The following is a 13,681-nucleotide window of genomic DNA, read 5'->3' on the forward strand; positions in this document are numbered from 1 at the left end:
TAATAAAGGTGGCCAAATCATAAAACTAGGTGAAATTTCACTCACATGTCATGTCTTTCTTTATTATCATATTTTTTAAAATGTAATAATTCATAATGAGTATGATATTTACATGCATAAATGAAAAATGTCCAGCGTTAACGGACCCTACATGCTGATTAATTATTGTATTAGTTTAAAAATTAAAAACCATGTGGATTGACATGTAAGCATTGTGGAGCTTTTGGGAAGCATCACTTTTTAATCTGCTCCACTTTGTTGCATGTAATTATAGAAATTGGATGACTTCTCTGTCTCCATATTAACTTTCTCTATAATTTAGTTTGAGTCAATGATGTTTAATAACCAAAGTCTAAAAAGGAATAACCTACGAAAGTTTAAAGAGTGTGCCACCCTACTTTCATATCTTGAAATCAGCTCGATTAATCACCAAAGGATGTGGTGCAGTGGATGGGGCTGCTTCTTTCTTAACCAAAGGTCTCGGGTTCGATCCTTGAGTATGAAAAAATCCTTGGTAGGGAGCACTATTCCCAAATGGGACCCTACCTGACGCGAACAGGATTAATCGGACTCCAATGCGGATACCAAACACTGGATGAAAAACCAAAAATAAAAAAAGAAATCAGCTCAATTAAGAGTTTCAAATTCTAAAAGTAAACGGAATATTAGTTAAGATGAAGAAGGCGGATTCTTTCAAAATTGATTTCCTACTCCAAATTACTAATCATTAAGATTGTTACGAATGAAAAATGCAAAGGTCTTTTTCTTGATTTGACTTACGTGCATTATATATCTAACCTTTAACTTTGGCTTGAATGTCTATAAAGAAATGGATGGTCGATTGTGGTGCCTACTAACTTTTATTTTACCCTGCTATGTGAAGATCTCTCGAATGTTCAAATACTATTAGTCTCTTCATAAAGAAAAAAGTCTTTATCAATGTTGAAAGATGTACCCCTTCTTTTTACGAGTAGCTCACCAGACAAATTGAGTTGTTGGGCATGTACCCCACGCATGAATTACTACCAAATTTACATGCATAGGTCATTAATAAACAAAAAGACTAACACAATCATCCTCCATCAAAGTAGTCTTTCTTTAAATGAAAGCAACCAAAAAGGCTATGCCTCCAATTAATGAAGTGATCTATACGTCTGGCTAACTTTTTAGACCATGATTGTTGGGTGTAGACCTCTCCATGGAAATTCATTCATCGAGTGCAAATTGAAAGTACTTTGCACACGCCACAACACTCAATATTTAACCAAATTTTGTCCTACTTATCATAGTTAAATAATTTAATGAGACAAAAACATATATTAATTAATTAATTATAATAAGTCATAAAATTTATGTGCAAACACACTTTATGTCTCGATTAATTTCATATATACGTCGGACGAAAAAAATTATTTCCACTTGATTGAATCAAATTCCATCTCATTTGTGCACCAAAATACTAGTAGAGCGTCTATCGGGAACAACCCCCTGCCCCTACAAAGGTAGGGGTACGGTCTGATACATCCTATCCTCTCCAAACCTCACTCTTGAGGTATGTTGTTTTAATTACTTCTTCACATAAATGATATTAGGTTAAATGTGAGATTGATCCACACAACTAAAAGCTCTGAGTTGGTCTATCAAAGTCTAGTAGTTAATGGTCAACGATCAAGAAGACCAACAGGTGAACCACTAGAGATGGGGGCTACTGGTCATGTGGTGGAGCAGATACAGTTGGATAAGATGTGGATCTGACCTAATAAAACGAATGGCATCCTAATTTTCTCTAGAATAATTCACACTTTTGGATGAAGGTTGTGTCCCGGACAACATGCACTCATCTCGATTAATTCATCAAGTACTCCTATCATAGGTATCAGGTAACTCAACCCACGAAGCCTAGACTAGACGGGTAATAACAACTCTATTTAGTGTCTGATTTCTACTGGATTTATAAGTCGGTTCACAAAATTGACTTGGTGACGGACCTATGAGCTAAACAAAGAGGTAAAATGTTTCTGAATGCTACAGACACCTTTTTCAACAGCTTCTGCATTTACTCAAAACACAAAGCACATTTAACAGCCTGAATGCAGAATAAGGCACAGGAAAAGATGACACTGCTTAACATTTCTTTTCGAATCACCTGTTGTATCAGAGCCCACGTGGTGAACTTCTTTGGCCTAGAACCTCAATATTTCTTCCTAGCGACAACTTCTGAAATGAATGGGAACAAAAGGAAAGGCAAAACACCTCTTTATGCACCTCAAACAATTTTATGAAATCCAATGTTCAAATCAGAAGATATAGAAATGAGGACTGGGAGAGTATGGTGCCAAACAGCTTTGAAGACTCGCCTCTGATGAGCTCTAATGGACTGGCAAGGATTATGAGAATTGTACCGTATATCAAATATGTGAATGACAGGATCAACTGAGCCAGATGAAATGTACAAACCATCAGGTGACCAAGCCTGAGTTATAAGAGCCGAGTGTGAGTCGCTGCTTTCTTGTTTCCACCCAAAAGAATGAATCTCTGCTTGCCTCGACCTAAAATCAAACAAGCGAAGCTGCTTCTCTAAGGTCCTGCAGTGGATTAGAAAAGGCAAAATGAAATAAAATCAGCCTATTTAACATTTTCCTGATTAAATCATGTATGCTTTTAAGATAATAATTCAAATCAGATTTGTGACATAATGAGAAAATTGTTCAAAAAATAAAACAGGCTCTACACTACGACAAGTAAGCCTCCATCCCAAACTATTTGAGGTTTACTATGTGAATCCTCAATATCCATTTCACTCATTTTGTACCCATTCATTTATGGCATAATATTTAAAGAGAAATTAGGAGCTGTCTAATTTTCAATATGAGAGGTTCTTTACATCTTCTAGTAGCATACAATATTTGAACAAACTAAAGATTCTTGCCAAACGCCAGAACAAATTTAAGTGTACCAATAAAACTAAACATTAATCCCAACTAGTTGGTATCACCGATAAAGATCTTTCATTTCCATCATTTAAATCCTTAGTGAAGTGTGTGGAGTCTGGGAGACTGTAGGTCTTTCCAGACAACATCCTCGCAGGTGATTTTAGGTCTAGGTCATCATCTTTTGTTATAAAATCGTTCACACAAAAAATGTATGGTAACCTTGCAATGAGCTAGTGCCATAGAATGAAGTTACAAGTTGTGCAATTTCCCATCATATCTGACAGTGCACATACCACATTTTGAACAAAAGAAAAGTAACATAGAAAAGATGACCTCAAAAATACGACAGATTGGGTGCTTTGGAAGACAAGGAAATGGGAATAGCAAGAAAATCCATTACTATGTTACAGAAATATCTACATAATAAAATATGTACATAATGGAAATAAAGAAATATGCACATAATGATCATAGAATGACCATAATGGTAACTTACCCCGTCTGAACCATAAATAGATTCAAGTCGTGTGGATTAGGCAGAACACTCATGCATTTACTTTCTTCATGATGCTTGTAACCTATTCTCTGAGCTAGTAAATCAAATCCAAGTATACGCTTATCGGCACCTGCAGACATCACAACTTTTTTATGCTGCAAACCAGCAACTCCCATTACAGCAGAAGAATGCCCTCTATGCAACTCTTTAGGCTTCCATGACTGTTCTCCATCTTTATCAGTCCACAAGACAACTGCATGATCACTACCACCAGTAACAAAACAGCCCTCCTCCCATGGCATGAACATTATGTTGTTAATGATTCCTTTGACATGGGGCTTCTCCTCCAAGAAATACACTCGCATATTCTGTTAATACACCAGGATAAGAGAGCAGAGGAGATTAAAAATCCAAGAGCACTTAAACACAATAGAGTATGCAAGAGATACAATCAAATGCGACATAACCAAGTGTAAGGCTTGAGACTATGTTAATTATGATAATGACAAAGACAAGAAAAACAATGCACCTGTAGTTCATAGAGTTTAGGCTGGAGGAGCCGCTTATAAAAATCAGGCTTAGCTGATAGGTCTCCATGGTTTTTTTATCTTCAGTAGAGGGAAGAGATCTCAGAGTTTTCCTATGTACTGGTTGACAGAGGACATACTACACCCCTCTTGGATGTTTACTTTTTAACTAGTCTAAGAATCAAACATGCTGCTGCCTCTATATTTTTGAACCTTTTTGTTTTTCGAAGCAAAATCATGCAAGAGAGGAAGACAGAGATCCCCGAGAGCAGAGTTGAATTCATAAAAAGGGGAAGGAAAGCCTGAGCGCATGGAGTGTTGCCCCCTTAGCAATCATGTGGGTCATTTGAAAGAGAGGAATAGGAGGGCTTTTGAAGGGGAGGAACTTGATTTCGCAAAATTAAAGAATAGTGTTTTGTACCTAATTTTCTTTAGGTGTACTTGTGAGGTCCCAATTTGCATAGAGGATTGAACCTCTTTTATTGAGAACCATATTTTGGTGTAGGTTCTCGTCTTTTGGTATATGTATCTAGGGCTCCACCAAATGTTAATAAAATTATTTAACTCATCAAAAATTAAGGGCACAAATGAATGAGCGATCATCAATCAGAGAAAAAACTAGCCCCAATTAGCATCAGGTCACATAACCTTGGAAATTAGAAACAGAGTGAACAAAAGCACATCCATGCTTACATTGACACACTCACGAACATCATATGTGACGCAACAAACAATGCTCCCCCCCCCCCCCCCCATTTCTCTCTGTCTGCTGGTGTCTCTCTATAAAGAAATTACAATAATGAGGGAGAAAAGTATAAACCATAAATGGTGCTCTTAAAAGTCAAAAAGATATTGATCTTGAAACATTTGATATGGCACTTTTACCAAATACACTACTAACAAAGTCTTTTCCATTAAATTAAAAAAACCCTTCTCCATGCGTCTTACTTTTTGCGACAACCAAAACCTCAACATTTGCTGGTCAAGTACTTCCCAAGGGAATCCTTGATAACCAGCTTAAGAATCCTAATTCAAGGAATTAGAAGAGTTGATTTTGCTACAAGGTCTCGCTCACAAAATTTTTGTTTTGAGTCTTGTTTGTCCCTTCATCTGTTAGACCATACATTCCCATACACCACCCTTTACATATACATTAAGATTGGAAGTGAAACAGGATTTATCATCATGTCATGTCCATGCACAAATTCTTTTTCAATCATGCATATTTTACAGTCAAATGATATTTACCATACACTGCCATCAACAAAATTTCCTAGAAATACCTCTTTTCCCTTGTTAAGATTCATTATTGAAATTTGTGAATCCCCATCATCAGCACTGTACACAGAAAAAAGACTGCCACCTTCTGGATGCCAGGCTACGTCTTCTGGCCATCTTCTACACTTACGTGTAAAGCAATCAATGCTACTGAGAAGATTGGCAGATGACCTGATTACCAACGTGACACAGCATCAAAACAGAAGCATTTAATGATGCAAAGGGAAGATGAATTTACATTTTTAAAGCTATTGCTTATTAAGTGGGGAAATAGATACAAATGCAGCTCTAGTAGTTGGATGTTAAAAAGTTGGCATACCCCCTATCCTGCACCTGCCACAAGTTGACAACCCCATCCAGTGAACTGCATGTTAAGAAATTCTGAGTGAGCATTTCTAAACAAATAACAATATATTCAAAACCTCCACCCTTAACCAGAGGCCGAGGGTTCGACCCTGGGCATGGTGAAAACTCTCTTGGGAACGCTACCCTCCGAATGGGGCCCTACCCAGCACGAATCCGGATTAGTCGGGCTCCAATGCGGGTACCGGACACCGGATGGGAAACCCAAAAAAAAAAACAATATATTCAAAACCAGATGGTTCCATTCGATGCTGAAGGTTGAAAATTGTATGCGAAAGACCGAGAAACATGAGTAACAGGCTGTTCTCAAGAGAAAGCAAGTACAGTGCAGCATTCTATCACGGAAAATAGGAAACAGAATTATATCAAGGCAAATTAAACCCAATATCATCTAAAATGACTGATTGCAGTCTGCAATTTAAGAACTTGATTTAATTGTTCAGGTACGAAAACCTTCAGATTCCACAAGATATAATCATGTGATGTGAGTGTAGGATCTCTTAATTAGATTAAAGCCGTAACGTATGTGATGAAATCTTGTTTTCTTAAAATGTTATTGCTGGAAACTGTTACACATTGCTCCACCAACTCCAAATATATATATATATATATGTATATATATATGTATGTGTGTGTGTGTGTGTGTTGGGGGTGGGGGAGCCCTGTTCTACAGTTAGTACATCTATAATTCATTTAAGATCAAGAAGCAATGAAGGAAATGAATCGACAATCACAACTGTCATCTACAAAGAGTGGATAAACTTCCAATCTACCTGCTTGCAAAAAGTTGATCATCTGTAGGACACAAGACAATAGTTCTCATCTTTCGCTTGTGTTGACTATGCATGACACTGCATGTCTGGCAATTTAGCGTGTTCGCTGACGAGGATCTACCTATCAATGGAATCAGCTCTTTATGCTCTTTTTGTTTTATATTCACAAAGCGAAGAAGAAAAACAAGCTCGTTAGATGGTAATATTCATATGAAAAAAACATTTGTATATATGTCAGAGTGCATGTTAGCACATCTAGTATCAATAGATCAGATGTAGCAAATAAAGAATTACCAGACTTCCGCTTTGTTCCTTTGCATTGAATCTCAACAGCTCCGATGTCAGGAGGGGTTTTTGCGCTAATATCTGCTTTTGACCTTACAATACGAGTGTTACGAAAAGAAAAAACTGACATTCCAGCACAAGAATCAGAACAACATGGGATGGGACTAGATTCTACCGTCTTTAAAGGTAGGGAGACCATTGGTTTGACATCAGGAATGATAAGTAGTGGTTTTGCTCGGGACAGCTTTCCGGAATTATCATTGTTTTTCTGAAAAAGACTTGGCATTTTTTTATCAAGTGTTGAAGATTTCTTAAGTGGCAAGATGTTGTCTTTGTCAGGTTGGGGTTCACACTCAGAGAGGCTTGCAGAAGAATCATCACTTATCTGAATAGGACTCATGGATCGTCTTTCAACTTTCACTGGATTGAAGTCATTCACATGATACCTTGTGGATGTTGCCACATTGACCCGACCCCGGAGGCGAGCAAGTTCCTGTTGTAACTCCTCTAAGTTCTTCTCTTTTTGCTCAAACTGTAACTCATTCCAATGAAGCAGGTAAGTTTGAAATACTAGTTATGGTCCTAAAGTAAGAGAAGACCCCGAAACAAACAAACACTATTCCAATAACATGTTAATTAGATATGAATCATCTGCCAGGTTGTGGGAATACACTGGGAATGTTGTTGTTGTTGTTGTTGTAGTATCATCTGCCAGGTAATAACCAACATTCAGCAGATAACCCCTCATGAGTAAAATTATTACAGTGCAATTCCAGAGATGCATTGAAAGCTATTATATACATAATAATCCTATGGAATTTAATTGAAATATAATCTCCATCACAAAAGAATTCTGTTAAACTACACTAATTTTAATTCATAGCTGGATTTGTAGTCACAGGCAAAATTTGAAACCACTTAGTCAAAAATTGGACAATCAAGTATCCACCATTTACCAAGCAGTCAGAAATATATGAAGTATTCTTAGCATATAGATCCTGCAAATGTCAAGAAATTAAAAGAAAGAACAAGCCACACAATCGACATGCATGTATAAAGCCTCTGCATAAGCATTACGAACATAAACAAATTGTTTTCCTAGAAAAACACTTAGGAAGTAGTGAAAACAAGCTCCACATGTGGCATTCCGTATTGATTGTGTCCTCCCACCTTGCAACACACCTCATCTTCACCCTCACCCCGGTAGCCACATTCCCGCAACCCCCACCTCACCTTCATAACCATCCCCGTAACCCTACCTCGCATAGTAATTGTCTAGATTACATATAAATGGTTTTAGGATAATATTTTTTGCTTACATACAAACACAAGAATATAAGCAATAAACCCACTTATTTTCCAAGAAAACATTTTTCTTCGTACCAAAGACATCTTTTAATCAAGAACTTACCAAGAATGGTATATAATGCACACACCACACTGCACACAAAACTGAAAGGCTCCGATAACATATAGACCTTCAAGTTCATTTTCCAAAAAACTTCATTAAAAAAAAGTGAATGCTTATAGGATGAAGCATTGATTTTGGAGATTGAAACCCCAGAAAAGATTTTATTTTTTCATATTTAATCAATATTTTTAATGCAGTTAATGATCAATATCTTATACCATAACCAACCCGAAACCGCCTCTCTACCTCTCCGAGGTAGTGGTATGTCTGCATACACCTTACCCTCCTCCGACCTCACTTGTGAAATTTTACTAGGTATATTATTGTTGTTGTAACCAACCCGAAACCCCTCGGATTATGAACCCAATAACTTTGGCTTAAAACCTGTACTTGTGTTAAATAAATTCATTTAATATGTCACCCCATAAATTAAATTCCTAGCTTTACTTAAATATAACCATACGCAAAACAGTAAAGTTCATTGTTCAGGAAAACAAAAGTGAGGGAAAATCACACACACACACAAAAAAAAAAAAAAAAGAGGACAAAGCAGTCCTCTCTCCCCAAGTTAAAAACTTTAAAGCATTGAACTTTCAGCATTATTAATGACAATTAGGGTCCGAAAGAGAAAAAAAAAACCTTAGAAGTATAATAAGCGATTGCTTTTGCAAGCTTTTGGACATTCTTAGTTTGTTGGTCAATGAGGTCCAACAGCGCTTCTTCTTCCTCCTTTCTTATACCATTCGCTTCTTCTTCCCACATTTTTGCTTCTATCTCGAGAAAATTAAGTCGTATCGCACAGTGTTTTTGCTGTTGCACCAATTTCAAAAGTTTCAAAGGTACCCGCCTCTTCTACAATGGTGGGGACTCGGGTACGGGCCATCTCATCTGGGCCACTGACTAATAGGATGTGTAGAATCGTTTTTTAAGTACAAATAATGAAATAGGAGTAATATTTTATTTCAAAACTATTTTTAAAATTTCTTGTACCGAACGGCGGGGTAAACGTGTGGATCTTTAATTATGAGATTTATACAAAATTTAGGTAATATAAGATAAGAATAAATAATGATAAAAGATACAATTACATTAAAAAAAATAGAAATTTTAAGAATATTATAAAACAAATGAAAATATTCCTTTATTTCATCTTAAACCGTAATTAAAATTAATAATTGATGAAAAAAATAATCAAAACTACTCATCTAAAGAAATTAATCAAACTTTCACAAAATGATGATAGAATTTATAAATCCCTAAAAAAAAAATTAAAATGAAATCTACAGTCAAAACCGTTAAATCAGAGTAGTGATTAAGGATAATGCGCTTTTTGCTTTTAGTTTACGCATCATTTATTTTTTCTTCTTTCTGTCGGTGAAAGATGAGAAAAAAGAATAAAAAATAGGACTAGATAAAAATATTTTGATTTTTAAACTCTTTAAAGCTTAATAACATATTGAGTTTTGTGGGTTTGGTTATTGATTTAAGGATTTGTTTAATAAACTTTAATTTTAATTAGGAAATATTTTTTGGTTATGCCCCAAAATAAAGTTCGTTCATCGCCTAAAGCATGCTCCAGACTTATAAGGCTTACAGTTCGCGATATTCTTGCCCCCCACAAATCATTCTCAAGACTCACCACAAAAATGTTTCTAAACGCCTAGTTAATTACAGTTAAGTAATAAAAAATTATACAAATGACATGTCATATGATTGATTTGACATTCAACTTTTATAAAGTGTAGGATGGTAAAAATTGTTTTGATAAATGCAAGAGATATCTAAGATTGATTTTGAATTTATAGAGTTTGCACGAAATTAAATTTGCTCATATAATTTTTTGTTGAAATTCTAGTCTCGTGAGAATATGTATTTTATAATAATTTTTTTTTTTTTGGTTTCTCATTTAGTATTCAGTAATCATATTAGAGCCCGATTAAATCCAAATTCGCATAGAAAAATCCCACACAATGTGGGTAAAAGTGTTTTCTAATAATGACCACTCCGAACCTAAGAATAATATGTATTGTATAGATATAAAAGAGGAAAAATTGTAATGAGAACAAACTATTTTCAACCGATCAAATTGAACTGAAATAACAATTTTAATTGGTTTAAGACTTTAAGTAAGTCATGCGTACACGTGACACATTTTCATTTTAATTAGCTTTTGGTTTTACTCGACATGCTTATATCATTTTGACACGTGACATAATTATATTGAGATTTTTTATTTCTTAACTTTTCACGTCATTTAACACGTTCCACTAAACTAGACATCATTTGAAGTCCAATATAATGAACTAGTCAAATAAATTGAAACAATAATTAAATTTGTCTTGGAACATTTCTTTCTACCCCTTGTTTGACCTAAAAAAGTTGGGAGCACCTTGTCCTTGCGTTATTGAACCGAAATCACTTTTGGCTATCCTAATTCCTAGCGTCCTCCGCCTCGAGAACAACAAGGGATAGCACAGGAATAGCTTGATTTACTCAGAGAGTTAGAAGCACTGTCAAAATACGATTTTTAGAAGTGAAATATGCTGCGAGAGCTCTAGAGAGAGAGTCTTGCAAGGTGGATTCCTTGTAAACAAGTGTGGATATCACTTGTGTTGGTGCTAGTTTTGAAACATTGGTTGCTTGGGAATCATATTCCCTTGAGGTCACCGTAGAGTTTGGTGTTACTTGTATGAATTCTTGGGTCTTTGTGTTTAATATATTAGGTTCATAGTGTTTGTACATTTGTATGGCAAGTTACCTATTTATCTATCTATTACATTGTTGTTGTTGTTCATTCTCGGGTTTGGTGCCCTAAAACCGAGACTTTGTGTTCTTCTTATTCTTGTGTTGTTAATCTAGTTTGTTGGCTTGTTGATTTTAAAGGTGTTGGACACCTTAATATCTTGTTGTTATTGTGTTTTCGTTGTTATTGTAGTGAATCCGAGAGTGGTCACCAAAGGGGTCCTCGATTTTTCCAACTCGTGGATTGTTTTGGTGTTTGTTTTGTGTTTCTTTTGTCGATCTTGTATCATTTGGTATCAGAGCATGGCTTGATTTTGTTCCCACAAGATCAATCTTGGGCTAGATTGTTTGAAAATACAAAAAAAAAAAAAGTAGTGTTCTTGAGTTTGGATCTTGGCCGAAAGTTATTGTGTTCTTGTTGTGTTTCGCCGAGACTTGAACATTAGATCTAAAAGTCATTTTGTTTGTCTTGGTGTTTCAAGTGTTAGTTTTCTTCATCATAACACTCTTGAGTCAAAATCTAAATTTGAGCTTGCATTTGTTGAAGTGTTGTTGTGAACTTAAAGCCTTAGCCGATTGTGTTGTCATCTTGGTGGACTTGACCGTGATTTGTTGGCCTTGTTGTTGTTGGAATTGGTTGTTGGGATTGTTGTGTTCTTGGTGATCGTTGAAGTTGTTCTTGATGTTCTTCATCCCTTTCAAGACTTGTTAAAATAAAGTGAATACTAGATCTATAAAGTTGAAGAGAAAAAGGTGAAAGTTTTTTAGCCTTGAAAGACTTACCATCACCCATCAACTAGTCAATCACTTCCTAATAACTTTCCTTGTTTAAAGGGGGATGGTACACAAAAGTCAAGTCTTCCACTTTTGAATTTGACAATAGGATTTCAAGACTTGTTTCCCTCCTAAATTAATTCCCACCAATTTCAAATCACAAATTGCTCAAGACTTTCAATTTTGGAAAACAAAATTTGTTAAGACCGCAACCAATATGTGGCTGCCACGTCACGTTTTATTGTTCACACGACAAATTTAGGCTCAAATTTTTTATTTTTTAGTTTCTAATCTTTGTTTCTTAGTTGCATTTTGTTGATTCTATTGCTAATTAGCAAACTAGTAATTATCTACTAGGTCGTAAATTAGTTTTTGGGTCCGTTTATTCGTGTCTATGTTTCTTTGTGTGCTTTTATTTTTTTGAAATTCGTTGCAGTTTCTTGGTTCAAGTCCGTACGTATTTTCTTTGAATTGTTTCAAAAGAGAATCTATTCTGACCTCAAGCCCCAATTGGTACCAAGTAATCTCCTTGGAGTATGAACGAGTTACCAACACTTGTGAGGCCAATTGAGAGGCATTTCAAAGTGTGAGAGCTTGTGAGGAGGTTTTCTTTTCTAACATTAACTAGTTTGTTGTTTTTTGTGTTTTTGTTTTAGAATTTCTTTTGTTAGGAACTATGGAATTAGAAAAAGTGATCATGAACGATTTGATGGCTGTCATAATGGGTATGAAACATGACCTTAGTAGCCGAATGGAGGGAATGGAAAAAATAATAACCGAGTGGACGGAAGAATAGAAGGGACGGAAAGCTCTCTTTGCAAGGAGTTGGATAACTTGATAGAGAATCCAAGTCTTTCTAATCAAGTTCCTGTGAGTGGACATGCTGCACATGAGCTACAAGGTAATCAAACTGACTCTTGCACTCTAGTGAATGAGGCTAGTAGCCAACTAAGTGTGAATGGTAGTTTGTCTTTAGGTAAGCCGAATGTGCCTCCATTTAGTGATGATAATGTACAACTTGAGATTGTGGATACACTAGTTGATCCATCTAGTGTTGAGGCCATCGTGGCAAGTGATAATACATTATCTTATGGAAGTCATGAAGACCAGCTTGTGTGTGAAAATGATGATGTTGAACATGTTGGCCGATTGACTATGGATGACCCTCTAGTTATTTTTGTTGTAGACCATGCTAGTATAAAGGGGATTTATGATTGTACTAGTAACAGTATAGGGAAAAGGAAATGCATCCTAAAACCGTGTCCATGGACACTCCACCCATTTGATCCAGGTGATTATTTAAAGTATGGTGATGAGGATATCCTTTGGAATGACTTGAATGTGCATGGAATTTATGGCCTTTCTATCTCGACTTTCAAGCCTATTTGTTGTTCCAAGAAGAGTCTATGTTTTCCACTTGATGAGCAACTCTTGTTCTTTGTTTTTTGTCACACTTATGTGGATAGACTAGTTGACTCTTTCTTGGGAGGGTATTCGAGTAAGAGGGATGTTTGGGTGTATGTGAAGTTTGAGCCACCCTGGCAAGATGCTATGATTGATTTCACTAATCCTAACCCTCATACCTTGAGGAACTTGTATTTGTTTGTCCTTCCTATTGTTTTGCAAGGTTCGGATCCGAGGTCGAATCCTTTTTCAATAAGGGGAGGATGATATAAGTACGATTGTGATTGTGGACCAATATGTAAAGACTCGAGCTCAAGTGGCTGCCCAACCAACGGAACAAGCTTTGAAGTGTAGAGAACAAGTCCCAACACTCTAAATCCATCCAATATGCACACTCCAAGTGTCACGCCTCAAATCCTATTGGGGCAGACTGGCACCCGTAATCGAGGAGGCCCGGGAGAACCAGCTCATAATTTTATACTTCCCATGCATACCTCTATGACAACCCAAAATTCGGACAACATCATGTCGCATATAAAAGGAAATAATCACCTGTATAAGCTCGAGCACGCATATATATGTATATACAATACTTGGCCGTTGGAGCCATCACGTCTATTAACAAAACACCACCTTGACTGTACATTAGGTCTACAAAGCCTCTAGATAATACACAGAGTTTAACTAAGGTCGGG

The 13,681-nt window shown here is 36.1% G+C and overlaps 1 protein-coding gene across 3 annotated transcripts; it reads right to left on the reverse strand.

Annotated features, from left to right (window-relative positions):
- Positions 1 to 143: 143 nt before the first annotated feature.
- On the reverse strand, positions 144 to 8,995 carry LOC107862117. Of its 3 annotated transcripts, none has more exons than XR_007053952.1 (8): positions 8,706 to 8,995; positions 6,665 to 7,187; positions 6,371 to 6,491; positions 5,554 to 5,598; positions 5,240 to 5,405; positions 3,430 to 3,797; positions 2,147 to 2,585; positions 144 to 591 (listed from the first exon to the last, which is right to left on the reverse strand). XR_007053952.1 is itself a non-coding variant. In XM_016707571.2 (7 exons), the coding sequence occupies exons 1-7, from the start codon at positions 8,826 to 8,828 to the stop codon at positions 2,267 to 2,269; spliced, it is 1,692 nt and encodes a 563-aa protein (XP_016563057.2). In that variant the 5' UTR covers positions 8,829 to 8,995; the 3' UTR covers positions 2,101 to 2,266. The 3 variants fall into 3 exon arrangements, 1 of the variants encoding a protein (XP_016563057.2); XR_007053951.1 differs by having other exon boundaries at positions 145 to 591; positions 6,371 to 6,518; XM_016707571.2 differs by lacking the exon at positions 144 to 591 and having other exon boundaries at positions 2,101 to 2,585; positions 6,371 to 6,518.
- Between the last annotated feature and the right edge of the window lie 4,686 nt (positions 8,996 to 13,681).

Source organism: Capsicum annuum, chromosome 3 (assembly GCF_002878395.1).
Source record: "Capsicum annuum cultivar UCD-10X-F1 chromosome 3, UCD10Xv1.1, whole genome shotgun sequence".
NCBI classification, from domain to species: domain Eukaryota; kingdom Viridiplantae; phylum Streptophyta; class Magnoliopsida; order Solanales; family Solanaceae; genus Capsicum; species Capsicum annuum.

Coding starts and splice junctions, on each gene's coding strand:
- LOC107862117 (XM_016707571.2), bottom strand. CDS start 8,828: ATGTGGGAAGAAGAAGCGAATGGTATAAGAAAGGAGGAAGAAGAAGCG. Junction 3,798..5,239: donor ATCTTAACAAGGGAAAAGAG/GTATTTCTAGGA, acceptor GTGTATTAACAG/AATATGCGAGTGTATTTCTT. Junction 2,586..3,429: donor CTATTTATGGTTCAGACGGG/GTAAGTTACCAT, acceptor AATCCACTGCAG/GACCTTAGAGAAGCAGCTTC.